This window comes from Rhinoraja longicauda, chromosome 25 (assembly GCF_053455715.1).
Source record: "Rhinoraja longicauda isolate Sanriku21f chromosome 25, sRhiLon1.1, whole genome shotgun sequence".
In the NCBI taxonomy this organism is placed as follows: Eukaryota; Metazoa; Chordata; class Chondrichthyes; order Rajiformes; family Arhynchobatidae; genus Rhinoraja; species Rhinoraja longicauda.
The window spans coordinates 6,294,814-6,310,693 of NC_135977.1; the positions used below are offsets into that span (position 1 = coordinate 6,294,814).

Consider the following 15,880-nt stretch of genomic DNA (forward strand, 5'->3'; position numbering starts at 1 on the left):
AATACTGTAGAACGTGCGCTTTAGAAAGTTAAAGTGCAAAAATACGTCAAAGCAATCAACAACACTTAAGAGTTGAATAGAATGCTACATCAGTATGGTAACAAGTAGAATTGGTAATATTGTAAAGTATGAACACAGTGCTGAATGAAAAAAACAGAAATTATTTTTATCTCGACCAAGTTTATGTCCAACAGATGCACTAAAACGAAGTACATTCTTATGAATTAACTCAAAGAGCATGCACCTTTCGTTTAGTTTATGACCTTTAGTTTAGTTTAGAGATACAGCATGGAAACAGGTCCTAACCCCCCCCCCCCCCCCCCCCCAAGTCCGTGTCAACCTGTACACTAGTTCTATCCTACAAACTAGGGACAACTTACAGAAGCCTGCACATCTTTGGAATGCCCTTCAAGCCCGGGAGATCTCTTCCCATTTTGTCTGATATAATAAAAACAAGATGCAACTAGCATTTCTCATGCAACTTGTCTTTCAAATGACCATGGTTGAATCTACAATTTCACTTATGAGGAAGGTCTTGGTAATATCTAGGAAAGGATTCTATATGAAATATTCATTAACAATGATTTCAAAAAAATAGAATGAAACAAATTAGAAACCAGGAATTCTGATACAGGAGTGATTAGATTGCAGTTTATTGGTACTTTTGGGATGAACAAAAAAAGTAATAATGACACTACATAAAGCCTACAATGGTACACTCAATCCTCGTTATCCACCGATTACCCAGGTCCAATCTTGAAATTCTTTTCCAATATATCTATATACATGTGCACATCAATGAATCAATCATTGTCTATATAAATATGGCAATCAGTTTCCAGACCACTTGTCTCAAGTGACTTTTGTAGGGAATGACCTTTGTGAACGTGGGAGTACCTCGTGGTTTCAAAACTGAGGCGTGCTAATAAGTTTCAAACATTCAACAGAACTAGGAGCCAATTGTCATTTCCTCGTAGATACTTTATTGCGTTAATGGTTTTATAACATTACAAGTGCTTATTTATCTTTATTTGGGCAGTGTACCGGGTGCAAGGGAGAGGGCCACAGAGGCATTCACACTTTTATTTTGCTATCCAGAGGAAGCCCGCGTCCAGATAATGAGGGCCGAGTTTGTGAAAAATGCAGCGGTCAAACTAAGAAAGCAAAGAGAGGCCAGGCCATGAGTGTCCACAAGTGAATCGCAGACACCCCCAAAGATGCTTTTACATGTACACAATAAGTAAGAAGATAATGAAGGAAAGGTCTATTAAGTACAAAAGATTAGCTATGTGGAGAGATGAAGGATACAGGAAAGTTCCTTGATGAATATTTTGCAGCGGTCTTCATAAATAAGGGGCACTATGCACATAATGTGAATAGGCTATCTAGTCCTTCAAAGCTACTGCCCGCTCTACCATTCATTCAAGATCATGCTTCTCTTATATCTCAGCACCATTTCCGTAAATTATCCACAGGTCCCTCATTTCCCTTAAACAGAAACGTATTATTTGTTTGTAATGCACTCAATGTTTTCACAGGCCTCGTGGTCATCAAATTCTAAAAAATCATCATCCCCTGAGTGTACAAAATGGCCCACTCTTTATCCTGAGACTGATCCGTGATGAATATCCATCCTGCATCCAATCTGTCGAGCCCTGAAAGTTTCAATAAAATCCCCTTTCATCCTCCTGCTCAATCTGTTCTCCTGTGGCAAGTATTCATTCTCAGGAACCAGCCTAGTGAATCTTTCTCATATATACTTACAGCAAGCATATATATTGTAGGCAAGGAGATCAAAGTTGCACATTATAGTTCTGGGTGGGGTTTCAGAGCAAGACACTTTATTCTTGAAATCAAATCCACTGGTAACAAAGGCCAACATGCCATTTGCTTTCTTAATTGCTTGGTGCACCAACAAGTAACTGAAACCTAACATATATATATATATATACATACAGGATGCCGAGATTCCCTTTACACATTTCCTATCATTCACCATTAAAAAAAAAAATGCTTTTGTGATCAAGTGAATGACCTCATATTTTTCTACACTGTAATGCATCTGTCACTTTCTTGCCCACCAACATCACATGCCTATATCACCTCGAAACCTCTACAACGTTGCCCTCCCTACACAGAATTCTACTAATCTTGTTGCATCAGAAAACTTGGAAATATGATAGGCAATTCATTTCTACAGATTGGCATGGATGGTTATATTACACTAACAGTTGTATTTTTTTTTAAAAAGGAAGTAACAAGGAAAGTCAATGAACACGATGTTTGAAATAGACTACAGGGATTTTAACAAGATTTCATGGATTAGGCTGGTCAAAAGGTTTAATCCCATGGGATCCCAGGGGGAATGATAAATTTAAACCAAAAATGGCTGTGACTGGAGGCAACGGGTCACTGTTTAGACTTTACTTCAGATTTTACAGAGCAGAAACAGGTCATTCGACCCACTAAAGTCCCCGCCTGTACACTAGCACTGTCCTACACACTAGGAACAATTTACAATTCTTTTAAACTAAAGCCAATTAACCTACAAACCGATATGTCTTTGGAGTGTGGGAGGAAACCGGAGCACCCAGAGAAAACCCACGCAGTCACAGGGCGAACGTACAAACTCCTTACAGACAGCACCTGCAGTCTGGATCGAACCCGGGTCTCTGGCGCTGTAAGGCAGCAACTCTACTGCTGCACCACTGTGCCAACCCAAACTGTTAAGGAGCATTTTCTGATCGGAAATCTGTTACCTCTGAGAGTCGACAGAGCTCAGTCTTTTACTTTCTGTAGGAGAGATTAATGATTTAAACTTCAATGTTGGTGGGAAGGTAAAGGAGTTTGCAGATGATACAAAAATCAGTTGGATAGTTGGCACTAAGGAAGAAAGATTTAGACTGCAGAAAGTTCTGGTTTGTCAGGTCCGTCGAGCAGAAAAATGGCAAATGGGAATTAATCACAAAATGAACAAGGCAATGATTTTAGGGAAATGGAATGAAGCAGAGGAATACTCAGAAAATGGGAAAAATAAAAGGGCAGAGGGACCTAGGAGTGCATGTGTGGGGGTCTTTAACATGTGGCAGAACACGTAAGGTGGTTAAACAAGCAAAATTGATAATTTTATGATCTAAGGTACAGAATACAAAAATAAGAAGGTTATGCATGGTCAGCATAATACAAGAAAGATGCAATTGTACTGTAGAGGGAGCAGAGGAGGTGTATAAACACTTTGCCACTGGCAGAAGGGCAAGAGGGGAAATAGGAACTTTACTCTCCCCAAAACCTGCTGGGGTCTTGCAAGGAACACAGCAAGGACAGCCGGCCTGATGGTCTTGATCTCTGTGGCAAAGATGATCAATGCCTAATTTGTGGCACATTGGTAGAGTTGCTACCTCACGGTGCCAGAGACCTCTGACCTTGTGTTCTGGCTGTGGGGAATTTGCTCATTTTCTAAGTAACAGCATGGGTTTCCTCGAGGTGCTCCAGCTTCCTCCCACATCCCAAAGACGTATGGGGTAGTAGGTTAATTGGCTACTGTAAATTGCCCTTAGTATGTAGGATAGTGTGGGAAGTTGATGAAAATGTGGGGAGAATAAAAAATGGGATTAATGCAGGATTATTTTAAATAGGTGGGTGACAATTGCCACAGGCTTGTTGGACCGAAGGGCCAGTTTTTATGCTGTTTAGCTCCATGACTCTACAAGTGACAAAGAATTATGGTTAGTGTTGCAAGGGAACCTAAACACCTTACTCAGAAGGTGGTTTTCCAGCATAAATCAATGCAGTAATTTAATGTTGTGAAATCAAAGTGACTGGATCTGAAAATATGAAGAATTTATATCATGCATCCTATGTCTATTCCAATGCAACAATTAATTCTGGTTCTTTTCAGTTAATCCTGGCAAAACCTCCTCTTGTTTGCTGTCATTTCTTTGGATAATAAAATCCAGCAAACAAAATCCAAACTTCTTGTTCAGCAGTCAGACATGAGACAATTGTTCTTGTACGAATCTGGGTTTCGGTGATCCGGTTATCTCAGGACCCAGAGCTCTTTGGAGAACGCAACATAGTGGTGGCCACTGCTGGATCAAAGGGATTCTGACTGAAAGACAGGCCTGACCTATTTGCACCTTCTAACTGTAAAAGGAAAAATGCCTATATGTCCTGGTACTGTTAGAAATAACTGCCTCAGACCCATCAAAAGACCTGGTCCAATTTTGGAGTTGCAAGAACAGGAAGCAGAACAGAGGTTAAAGAAGGTACATTGTGTTAAAGAAGAACTAAGGATTTTCATTACTTTCCAGGATGATCCTGAACTAGTGAAGTATTAAGAAAACCAAATTTGATATGCATCTTAATGAATAGATGTTAGATGAATGGTTGTAAAGGAACAATGATCAATAGAACTAATTCTACTTTACAAGGCACATTTTTTTCAATGTTCATATTCAAATATCCTGTTTAGTACAATTCTTGTTTTAAGATTGTTACTTGGCATACCTACACAGAAAATAAGTTAACAAGTCAATATTTAAAAGTAACATGACTTCATGGAAAAATAATCCTATGTGCAACTTGTAAAATTAAACTTATGACTAAGGCAGACACACATTTGGCCATTTACATTGACTGTTATTTAACAAACCAACAAAGATATATTTTACGAAGTAAAAATCAGGAGGATAGATTCAGTCATTTCAATGTATTTACGTCTAGTTCAGACAGGTTCGTGAAACATTAAATTTTAGTAACAATTTGGAAGAAATTGCCCATGCTAACCACATTTTACCCAACAATGCCAAAGGAACTTTTTAGTTTAGGAACATAAAAATATTTAAACATACAAAACAAAAACTCCGTTTTGTTTTAGTCTTCCCATCTAAGGAGTGACATTTTTGTAATGGGGACACAAAGGTTTACGTCATTGAGTCCTGGGATGGAGAATTGTCCCATGAGAAGATGTGGAGTTCAATGGACCTAAATTGTCTCTGCCGTTTGCAGGAATGAGAGGCACGGGAACTATTGTTTTGAGCCTAACAAATGCAGGGTTGTTAGTTCCCATGGTTGGGATGTATATAATCAGGGGCCACAATCTGAAAAATTGCCATTCACTAGTACAATGAGAAGAAAATTTTACACCCAAAGAGTAAAGAATCTCTGGAATTCTCTCCCGAAGGGGGGCAAATAGCCTATTTATTTAAGCAAGAAACCCATTAATTTTTAGATATCAGGGAAATTGGGGATATGGACTTGGTGCAGTAGTGTGGTAAAAGATCACCTGTGACCCACAGTGTGGAAGAGCAGGCACAAGGGGTCGAATAGCCTGTTCCTGCTTCAATTTCTTAATTTTCTATCCTTATCCCAATTTGGCATAAGGTAGAGAAAATTGTGGTGCAAATGCAGGGGCGTCAAACTCACTCAAAGATCCGACATGGTCTAAATGGGCCAAATGTTCTCACCATCCCACCCCCAAGACCAGATGGTCTTATAATTATTTGAAATTGGTACAGAATTCTGCAAAGTAAAATATCCAACATTGCTAAATGTGTGAGGGGAATTTGTTTAAATTCAAAGTTTGTTGAGACACCAACCTTTCCTTGGAAAATAAATTCTGTAACTGGTTGGCAATTGAAACTAGAATCTGAACAATGAATGAAACAGCCAAATTTTGCTTGGGTCAGATTTAGGGGAACAATTTTCTCACTCTGTACAGGGAGGACAGGGTTATGTTGTATCAGAGAGCACATCTTTCAGCAGATAAGGAAAAAGGCAGGCAGAATTATCAAGATATTTTAAGATAAACACCTCTTTCAACACGCTAGCAACTCCTCTACTCTAAAGGCAAATTTAAAATCAACCAAAATGGTATCCATTTTTGAAATTCTAATACTCGGGTTAGAAATGGAAAAAAAATTGACCATGCAAAAAGAGTAAAATCTCCAATATCTACATTGATTTTCTTGTTTGAACACTGATGTAATGAGTCTAACATAGCCGATCACGTGTGGAAGGAATCCAACCTGTAACATAAGGGAATGAACAGTGGCACCAATAAAACTGACACCTAGAAGATCTTAAACCTTCAAATACATCTTTGGTATAATTACATAACTGGTCAAATCGGAAATATTTTCCAAAGTTTGAGACACTTCTAGGAAAATGGAAAAAAAAAATCCAATTAAGTGATCCAACAAGGTAATTCAAAGGATGGAGTTTGTTTCAGATGGAATATTACTTTCAAAATGTTTAAATTGATAAAAATGAAGCTGTGCAAAATATATTTTCACATCTACAGCCTTCTCCATTTCTGTGCCTACCTTCTCGAGCACTGATTCTAGAACCTTGCCCAAATAATTATTGCCCAGAGGTTGAAAGGTACTTGCATTTTCTGAATAGTTTGGAAGAGAACTGCCGGTAAGGTCACTTGATTCTGCAAATTTAAAATTTAATTTAAGATTATAAATTTAGGGGTCATTGGACTTCAGTGCCTGCACATTGCAGTGTCAAGTCCAGCGGCTATTCCACAATCATACTCAGCTCAGGGGCAGATACACTTTGCATCCTGCACCTCAACTCCATGTGAGCCAGTGTACCTAGCACAGCCACATTACTTTGAATGAGATCACTGATCTGCATTGAACAGATAAATGGAGGTAAATGGTTTGGTCTATTTCTTTATTTTAATTAACATTAAAAAAATTATGCCAAATAAATGCGCTTTTAAACGTTATTTTAACTTATAATTTATTCATTTAAAAAAGTAAGATATACTTCAACTGCTTTTACATTTTTAGACTTTACTTTAGACTTTAGAGATACAGCACGGAAACAGGCCCTTCTGCCCACCGAGTCCATGCTGACCAGCAATTATCCCGTACATTAACACTATCCTACACACTAGGAACAATTTACAATTTTTGGTTAGGGAAACCAATTTACCTACAAACCTGTACGTCTTTGGAGTGTGGAAGTAAACCAGAGCACCCGGAGAAAACTCACACGATCACAGGGAGAACGTACAAACTCTGTACAGACAGCACCCATAGTCAGGATCAAACCCAGATCTCTGGCGCTGTAAGACAGCAGCTTTACCACTATGCCATTGTTCCGCCCCAAATGTCTCAGATGATCTGAGATGGAAACAATTTAAAAAACTGTCAAAAGGCCATCAGAATCATATGGGAACTGGGCCTCAGAACATGGCAACTCGAAGATTAACGTAAAAGCAAAGAACTGCAGATGCTGGTTTACAAAAAAAAGATAAAGTGCTGGTGTAACTCCATAAAAAAAGACAAGGAAAAGTGCTGGACTAACTCTACAGAAATAAAACGTTACGCCAACACTTTGTGTCTTAACTTGAGACCACCTTGTTTTGAAAGTTGCCCACAGTAGCGAGGCATGTCTGATTTTGGAAGCTATGGCTGTGGAAATAGTGCAGGAACATACTCAAGGTGTGGGCCAGATTATCTGTAATTTAGCCCCAAGTATCAATGATTGGAATCACAGAGAACAGAATAGCCAAGCCCAATTCAATCCTCACCTAAAAAAAACAATGTACAGAGCCTCCAGCATCAGTGCTCAACAGGATGAAACAGTAACCCTCACCCCGCATTCCCCCAGCCAAGGGATAGTTGAATTCCAACAATCCAGCTGATAAATTGGCATAGACCAGGCAAGGCATCGAGATGCACCTGGTCTTACACGGTCAATGTTGCCATTCGTGGTGTACACACAAAATTTAACTTTACTCTGCTGTAGGTAATCTGCTTGCTTTAAGAACATGGTTTTATAATACTTGTATGCCATCTAGTGCTTCAAGCAGACATTTTCTTTTTTCCCCCTCTGTTAGCATCTGGTCGAATCAAGTTAGTTGAAGGTCTATCAGTCTTTAATTTCTTGAAATTACAATGAGTATGTTAGCACAAGTCCTGAAATAATAAAATGGAAAAATGTTTAGGACAAAAAGGTTAACATGACCTAGGTGTCATTTTTATTCTTCCACACATTTTTCATTTAAAAAATCTTAGCTTTGCACTAAAATGAAATAGTAGTAGGAGAAAGGTATGAAGACATCAAGACAGGATTTGGCAAGCTGCAAAGGAAAGGTCAGAACTTAGCACAAAAGGAGGAGGAAGAACAAAAGCACGAATTGCTTACCAGAGCTGATGGTGAATTACTTACATGTTGAGGGAAGGGCTGAAGTCCTGCAATACTGTCCTTTGTGTAGGTGACGTCCCCCAGTGGGAGATAGGGTTTTTGACCAGAGCCAGTTTCGTACATGGACATAGGCCGGCTGCCACGTGCGGACGGGCGCCGTTTTAAGGATGAAGGATTGGAGGGACCTGGGTACTCTGGACAGGTGGGAACTTGATAGATATTCGTAGTGAGCTGCCGCCTGAGGGTGGTGTTTTCACTCTGCAACGATTGGAGCTGAAAGAAATTTTTTTCAACCAATCATCCTTTCTCACATCAAGTCAAGCTGGAATAATTTTTGGTGATCTCCGCAACGTGGACTGTGCATGTTATAAAGGAAATGGACCTATACCGAGGCAGATACAGATAGAGGAGATGCACGATTAGGCAGGCAGAGCAAAAGCACGGACTGATCTGCTTACACTCACCATAAATTCAGTCTGAAGGTACAATACAATTTAAAAAAGAGCAAGATAACATTGAAGAGCACAGTTTAAAAGCAGCAATTTATAGTCATCAAATGAATGTAAAGCTGCAGCATTAATTCATCTACAGTATTTTTTTTGCAACTTACATTAAATTCTCAATACATGTAAAAAGCTGTCTGCATGCAAACCTCCACGGTATCTTTTTTCTTTATTCTCAATACATTAAGATTCAGAGCTATTAAACCAAATATGCTATATATACACACACAGAAACTGAGATAAATGGATACCTTCAATAAAAAAACCACCATTAAAAGCGCCAAATATACTGTAATAATTTGGACAAGAGGCATTCTGAAATAACAAACATGGAGAATATTAACTACAGGAGCATTCATTATACTAAGCCCTTTTACATATTAGTGCTCGAGTTATGCAAGGAAGCTGAATTAGTGAAAGCGATAATTTGTGGAATGGTTTGCTCTTTACTCTGCCCATGTAACGGCAAAGGGACTGGATTAAATGACAGCATTTCTTACTGCTGTGGACAGAGCTGCTTACACCTTGATATATAAAGATACAGATACGAAAGGCATCTAGAATATACAAAGCTGATGATGGTTTATTAGGTATTGGTAAGTTACAGGTTTCACTGTGTAGGCTTTTGTGGTATTCTGCCTTTTGTTATTTAAATATGCAAAATAGAATTTCCATGACAAACATGAAGAGTGTGATTATATGGAATGAAAAAGGGAATAGCATAATATAACACCTTGTGGATTTTGCAACACAGCAAGATGAAAGCCCTTACAGTATCCTGGCCAAAGATCACCTTTCAATGAACAATGCAAAAGTAGACTAAGACAGACAAAGTGCTGGAGTAACTCTGTAGGTCAGGCAGCATCTCTGGAGAAAAAGGACCACGAAGGGTCCCGACCCGAAACGTCACGGTAGTCTAAAGAAAGGCCCCAATCCGAAATGCCACAGTCTTGAGAAGGGTCACAACTCGAAATGTCACCCATCCTTTTTCTCCAGAGATGCTTCCTGACCCACTGAGTTACTCCAGCACTTTGTGTCTATTTTTGATATAAATCAGCATCTGCAGTTTCTTTCTACACAAAAGTAGACTATATGGCCATTTGGGCAATGTTACACAAACCAGCCACTGTTTATACAAAATTTAGTGATGTGTTTTGCACTGTCTGCGGGGATAAGAGACACTATTTAAATACAAACTCTTTCAGCTGCCACCCAAATAACTTTTGCAGATACAAGCACACCATATGGCTTATTTTCCTGCATAAGTCAATCATTAATAGATTAAATTCATGAAAAAAGCAGCTTTTTGAAATTTAGGCAGAGATTGTGTTGGGATATGGAATCTTGCTCCGATTAAAAAGATAATTTTGCACTTTATAGGTTGTTTTTAGTATATTATAATACATTAATAAATATAATTAAGGATTCTTTTGTGCCTTGAAGGATCTATTTCACTTCTAAATAATTATGTAGATTGTTCCAACTCTTTTTCAAATATTTCACACTTTTTAAAAAATCTAAAGATCTTTCAGTTACAACTTATTAGACAAAAGTTCCTAATATGAAACATCACCTATCCATGTTCTGCAGACATGCTGCCTGACTCGCCAAGTTACTCCAGCACTTTGCGTCCTTATTAGTTTGTTAATGGGACCAAATAAGGCAGATAAAATTTCAATTTAATGATAATTCTTGCTGTGTTAATTCTTGACTACCGACACAACTGTACATGAAATTACGACCTATTTGTAACAAGGGAAAGGAAATCATCAAGGTCAACTGTTATATGCCAATTTTTTTTTAACTGCAGATTACATTGGAAATGTCATTCTATTCCCTTTAAACTACCCTGCCATTTTCATGAATCACTGAGTCAAACTGATCAAGTTTCTTCCCTCTACTCTTCAGAGAGACTGCAAACAGCTTCCGTTACTAGCATCAACTGCACATGGAGTAATTTTAGATCTTGCTACTGTCTGATAGCTATTGTAAAATGGTTATTGAATTTCCTCCTCTACCGAGCTACAGGCCACTGAACTGATTATATCTGGGTCAGACCAAAATTAATTATTAACCACACACTGAATTATCACTTCTGAGATTTCACTTTCTGATCAGCCTTCTTGGAGTTATTAGAATCTCCATAACAACTATAATCCCAAACATTGTGCTTTCTTTGAGGATTACTTTACAAAATTGGTCTTATGTTGAAATGAATACGAGCAGTGACTGTTTTATATTCAGGTTCATTCCTACACTTTACAATGGCGGAATATAACCATACATCCTAGTGAATGAAACTGAATATTTGTATCTTTTGCATATCCTCCAAGAGGTTCTCTTTAATCTGTTTAAAGGTGGACTGAGAGATCGTCTCAAACAGTTTTACTATGCAACAAATAAACTACAGGCCAAGAGCTACAAATTCAGTTGGATCAATCAATATTTAGATATGCGTAACACATGCTTCATCTTTTCACATTGGAGAACTATCTTACTCAACATAAAACCTTCAGCTACCCCTCTCCCCATCACCATGTTGTTTAGCTTAGTTTAGAGATACAGCCGGAAACAGGCCCACCGAGTCCACACCGACCAGCGATCCCCGCACATTAACACTATCTTACCTACACACACCAAGGACAATTTACACTTGTATCAAGCCAATTAACCTACAAATCTGTATGTCTTTGGAGTGTGGGAGGAAACTGAAGATCTTGGAGAAAACCCACGCAGTTAACGGGGAGAACGCACAAACTCTGTTAAGACAGCACCCGTAGTCGGGATTGAACTCTGATTTCCGGTGCTGCAAGAGCTGTAAGGCAGCAACTCTACCGCTGCGCCACCAAGCCGCCCAACTATGTTCTCATCATAAAAAAAAGCAAGCACTTTTTTACCCCATCGCACCCATATCTCTTTGTAATTTTCCAATTTGGTATCCTACTATAAAACCATTTAAAATAAAAGAGGATCTCTTACCACGAGTTTACTAAATAATTTAGTCTTATTTTATATGATGCAATATTTAAAATAACCTGTTCCTTGCTGGTTCCACAACATACTGCTCCAGAAAAATAGTCTGAATGTGTTCTATGAACATCTAACACTTTTTGACAAGGTTATTTTTTTTCTAGTCCAGAAGACAATGAAAGACACCCACAATAACTATTCATACGTTCCTAAGTCATAGGAGAATTAGGCCATTCGGCCCATCGAGACTGCTCCGCCATTTAATCACAGCTGATCTATCTATTCTTTTCAACCCCATTCTCCTGCCTTCTCCCCAGTATCCTTGACACCCTAACTCATCAAGAATCTGTCAATCTCTGCCTTAAAAATACCCAACGATTTGGCCTCCACAGCTGTCTGTGGCAATGAATTCCACAAATTCACCACCCTCTGACTAAATAAATTCCGCCTCGTCTCCCTTTGAAAGGTACTTTGGCACATATTAACCTATTGATACAGAACCCATATTCCTAGTGGTTTGTGCCTTGTCTTTTTTTTAAACCAAGATCATTCGTCATCACTCCTGCTACTGTGTAATTCCTTACACTCAGGGCTGTACATGCCCCACCCCTTTCCAGTGCCTTTCCATTTTATTTGTCCTTTCTAAATGTCAGACACATTGGAAAATATGCCTGCCAACCTTGGTCAGCATTCAACTATGTCACAATAATAGGTATTTAATCAGTCATTTATCTCTATTTGTGCCATTAAGTCGTCTAGCTATGAAAGCTTCATGCATTATGATAAGTCTCATCAATTTAACCAAATGCCAGCATCTGCAGTTCCTTCCTACACGAACCCAATGCCATTGTTCCTTGATGCAATAATGTTGCTTTCCAAACTATGACTAAAACTCACTTCCTTGTTTGCCATACCTTTTCTTATTACCCAAATTGTTATTTTACACTTTGGGTTATCATTTTAAGTTTAAATGATCCTCACTTGAACCATCTCCTGTTAGTTTAAATCTCCATATACTGCGCAGTTTCCCATTCAACTGGTTTCAATGGAGTCCATCCGAACAGAATAGCACCCTTATTTTTACGGCAGAGATAGGGATTCTTGATTAGTACAGGGATGTCAGGTGTTATGGGGAGAAGGCAGGAGAATGGAGAGATAGATCTGCCATGATTGAATGGCGGAAAGGCCTAATTCTGCTCCTATCACTTATGACCATATTCCCCAGTACTTATGCCAATGTTTCAAAATTCATTGAAACACCCCCAACTTCCATTTAATCTTACAACCCACACAAACCTTTGACCTGTTTGAACCTACATGAACTATTGGGCAATGCCAAGGATGGAGTGCAGTAATGAAGCAGCAAGACACCACTGCGTTTATACAAAAGGAATAGTTTTAAGAGTAGCAGGCCAAGGGACCAAGACAACAACAAAAAGCAGAAGAACAGTGAGAAACGTGAAGAGCAGTGAAGTACTACATACAGGCTTAATATCTGAAGCTGTGCCTGGAAAAAAAGCACTCCAATTTCTATCCTGCCCTCCTGACTTCTCAAAAATGTAGATTTAATAATGGGACATTTTTTTGTTAAAATAATCCATATAGGAATATGAATTCATGGAGGTTACTCCTGAGTTCTAGCTAGATATTATTGAGTTCTACAAGGAGAGGCTAAAAAGGTCTCTTACTTTCTTCTGCATCAGACGCAGCTCATCGCTCAGGTTGCTGTTCACTTTCATCAGCTGCTGCACCTTGGCCTCGGAAGCACTGAGGGCGCTTTTCACCTCCATGTATTCCTGCAAGGTAATTGGGCCATCTGACAGATCAGAGTCCATGCTCTACACAACAAGTAAATATGAACAAAATTCTCGTCCTTCGCAGATAGAGTTACAAAGATCAAATTTTAAGAGGTCAAAGCCCACAGTGCCTTCTTCTGAAAGTTCTCTGTGATTACTTCACCACTGATCGTGAGAGCCCAGCCAAACAGGTATCAACATTTATTTGGGTCATTATATACGTTATATTTCAACCAATATTTTCAAATGGAAGTTAGCATTTAGAATGTTTCAGTTTTTAAACAATGCCTGAAAAATCTGAATTGTTTTTCAATTGGTTTTTCAATCCAATTCAATTCTGTTGGATTGAATGGAAAAATTGTGACAAGGATTTGACCACAGTGAGGCAAATCTTTTTGAGATTGCTGCCTTACAAGTCCTCCCATTTATCTCCTTATCGAACACCTTTTTATCTCCTTTTCATGTCTAGCCAATGTCACTAACTTCACCCATCTGCCAATCAATACCCTCTCACCTGCATTCACCTACCACTTAGTTTTGTCCCAACCCCACCCCTTTTCTCACCCATTACAATCAGATTGAAGAAACATCACCTATCCATTCCCTACACAGATGCTGCCTGACCTGCTGAGTTACTCCAGCTATTTGTGTTTTGATTCCATTTATCAATCTTGAAATAATGCATGTGATTCCTCTACAGCACTGCACATAATCAAATAGGTTAATAATGTCTTAAGTTACGTGAAATGAGAACATTTTTCAACTTATTTGTTGCTGGTTAATACATGCCACTGAAAAAAATTGACCTTCCATTAAATTTTAATGAAAGTGGTAGTCAGAACTGTCAATACATGACTGTACACTTACTATGTGTATTATCCAAATGCAATGTCTTGTGGCTGGATGACTGAAGTGGTGAACTGGCCCCTTTGCTAACAGTAGATTAGCTGCAATTGGAAGCAATGGGTCATTCCCAACAACTGAAGCTAGCAAGGATAGATACGTAACCTTAGAATCGCCCTTGATGACGAGATAAAATTGGAAAATTTATTCTGGAAGAGTTCTTTGGTTTTATATAGAAGTAATCTAAACTTAAAGCGCTTCACAGCTTTCTTTAGGCAAATTTTCATGAATACACATGGCAAAATGTATTACTTTAATAACAGATAGAAATTAACCAGAACGAAACCTTTTCCAAAATTAACAGATTTCTCCAATTGGCATCAGGCACCGACTAAGTTAAGATGAAACAATAGACATACCTTTGCTCTGTTTGCTTTAGTTGCTGGTTCCTGATCCGTATCTTCATCTGAAGCAACGCTGTCATAATCAGGCTGATCATTGTCATGGCTTCCATGACGATCATTAATGCTCTTTAGTGCAAGCTCCACATTATCTGATTGATGTGAACAAAAAATAAAAATGAGCGCTTTCCAAACAGATTTCCAAACTACTAGGCGGCACGGTGGCACAGCGGTAGATTTGCTGCTTTACAGCGCCAAAGACCTGGGTTTGATCCTCACTACGGGTGTTGTCTGTATGGAGTTTGTACATTCTCCCTGTGACCACGTGGGTTTTCTCCGGGTGCTCCCGTTTCCTCCCACACTCCAATGATGTACAGGCTTGTAGCTTAATTGGCTTTGGAAAATTGTCCCTAGTGCTAGTGTATGGGGTGATCGCTGGTTGGTGTGGACTCGGTGGGCCAAAGGACCTGCTTCCACGCTGTATTTCTAAACTAAACTAGAAACTTTAGAATGATGTAAAAATTAAGAAACTGAATCAAAGTTAATAAAATTATAGAGAACACACTCATGGCAACAGTCATTACATAACTACGGTATGTTTGGGGTATTTTTTTTAATCAGAAAAATGTGCTCTAAAGTGCCTATTATTTTATCAAATATTAACAAATTCAACAGCAGTTTGGTGCATCCAAAAAAAGTCATCTTATTTTTTTTTTAAGGTCAGCTTTGTCCACGATTTAGTTTAGTTTAGAGATACAGCGCGGAAACAGGTCCTTCGGCCCACTGAGTCCGCACCGACCAGTGATCCCGGCACATTAACACTATCCTACACATACTAAGGACAACGTACATTTATACCAAGCCAATTGACCTACAAACCTGTACATTTTTGGAGTGTGGGAGGAAACCGAAGATCTCGGAGAGAACTTACAAATTCCGTACAGACAGCACCCGTAGTCAGGATCGAACCCGGGTCTTTGGCGCTGTAAGACAGCAACTCTACCGCTGTACCACCGTGCCACCCTAAAATTTACATTTATTTAAAATGCTACCCACAACAGTTCTTTGCATGGGATGCCATCATTGTAATGGTGGCTGTGAATGACCAAAGGGCATTACAAAAAGCCCATCTCCCCAGCACCTCAATTGATACCAGTCTATAATCCAGTAGCACTTTGAAATATTCTTGCCTGTAGCAGGTGAA

The 15,880-nt window shown here is 38.9% G+C and overlaps 1 protein-coding gene across 12 annotated transcripts in view; it reads right to left on the bottom strand.

Moving 5' to 3' along the window:
* git2a (G protein-coupled receptor kinase interacting ArfGAP 2a) overlaps positions 1 to 15,880 on the bottom strand; it is a 69,978-nt gene that overhangs the window by 15,029 nt on the left and 39,069 nt on the right. For 8 of the 12 annotated variants that reach the window (XM_078421786.1, XM_078421776.1, XM_078421780.1 and 5 more), the window contains exons 13-15: positions 14,695 to 14,828; positions 13,325 to 13,432; positions 8,188 to 8,436 (exon numbers count right to left, since the gene is read on the bottom strand). In XM_078421786.1, coding sequence (XP_078277912.1) covers positions 8,188 to 8,436; positions 13,325 to 13,432; positions 14,695 to 14,828 — 491 coding nt within the window. Of the gene's footprint in view, positions 1 to 414; positions 7,935 to 8,187; positions 8,437 to 13,324; positions 13,433 to 14,694; positions 14,829 to 15,880 lie in introns of those variants that run through there. The other 4 variants (XM_078421782.1, XM_078421781.1, XM_078421784.1 and 1 more) reach the window with 2 other exon arrangements.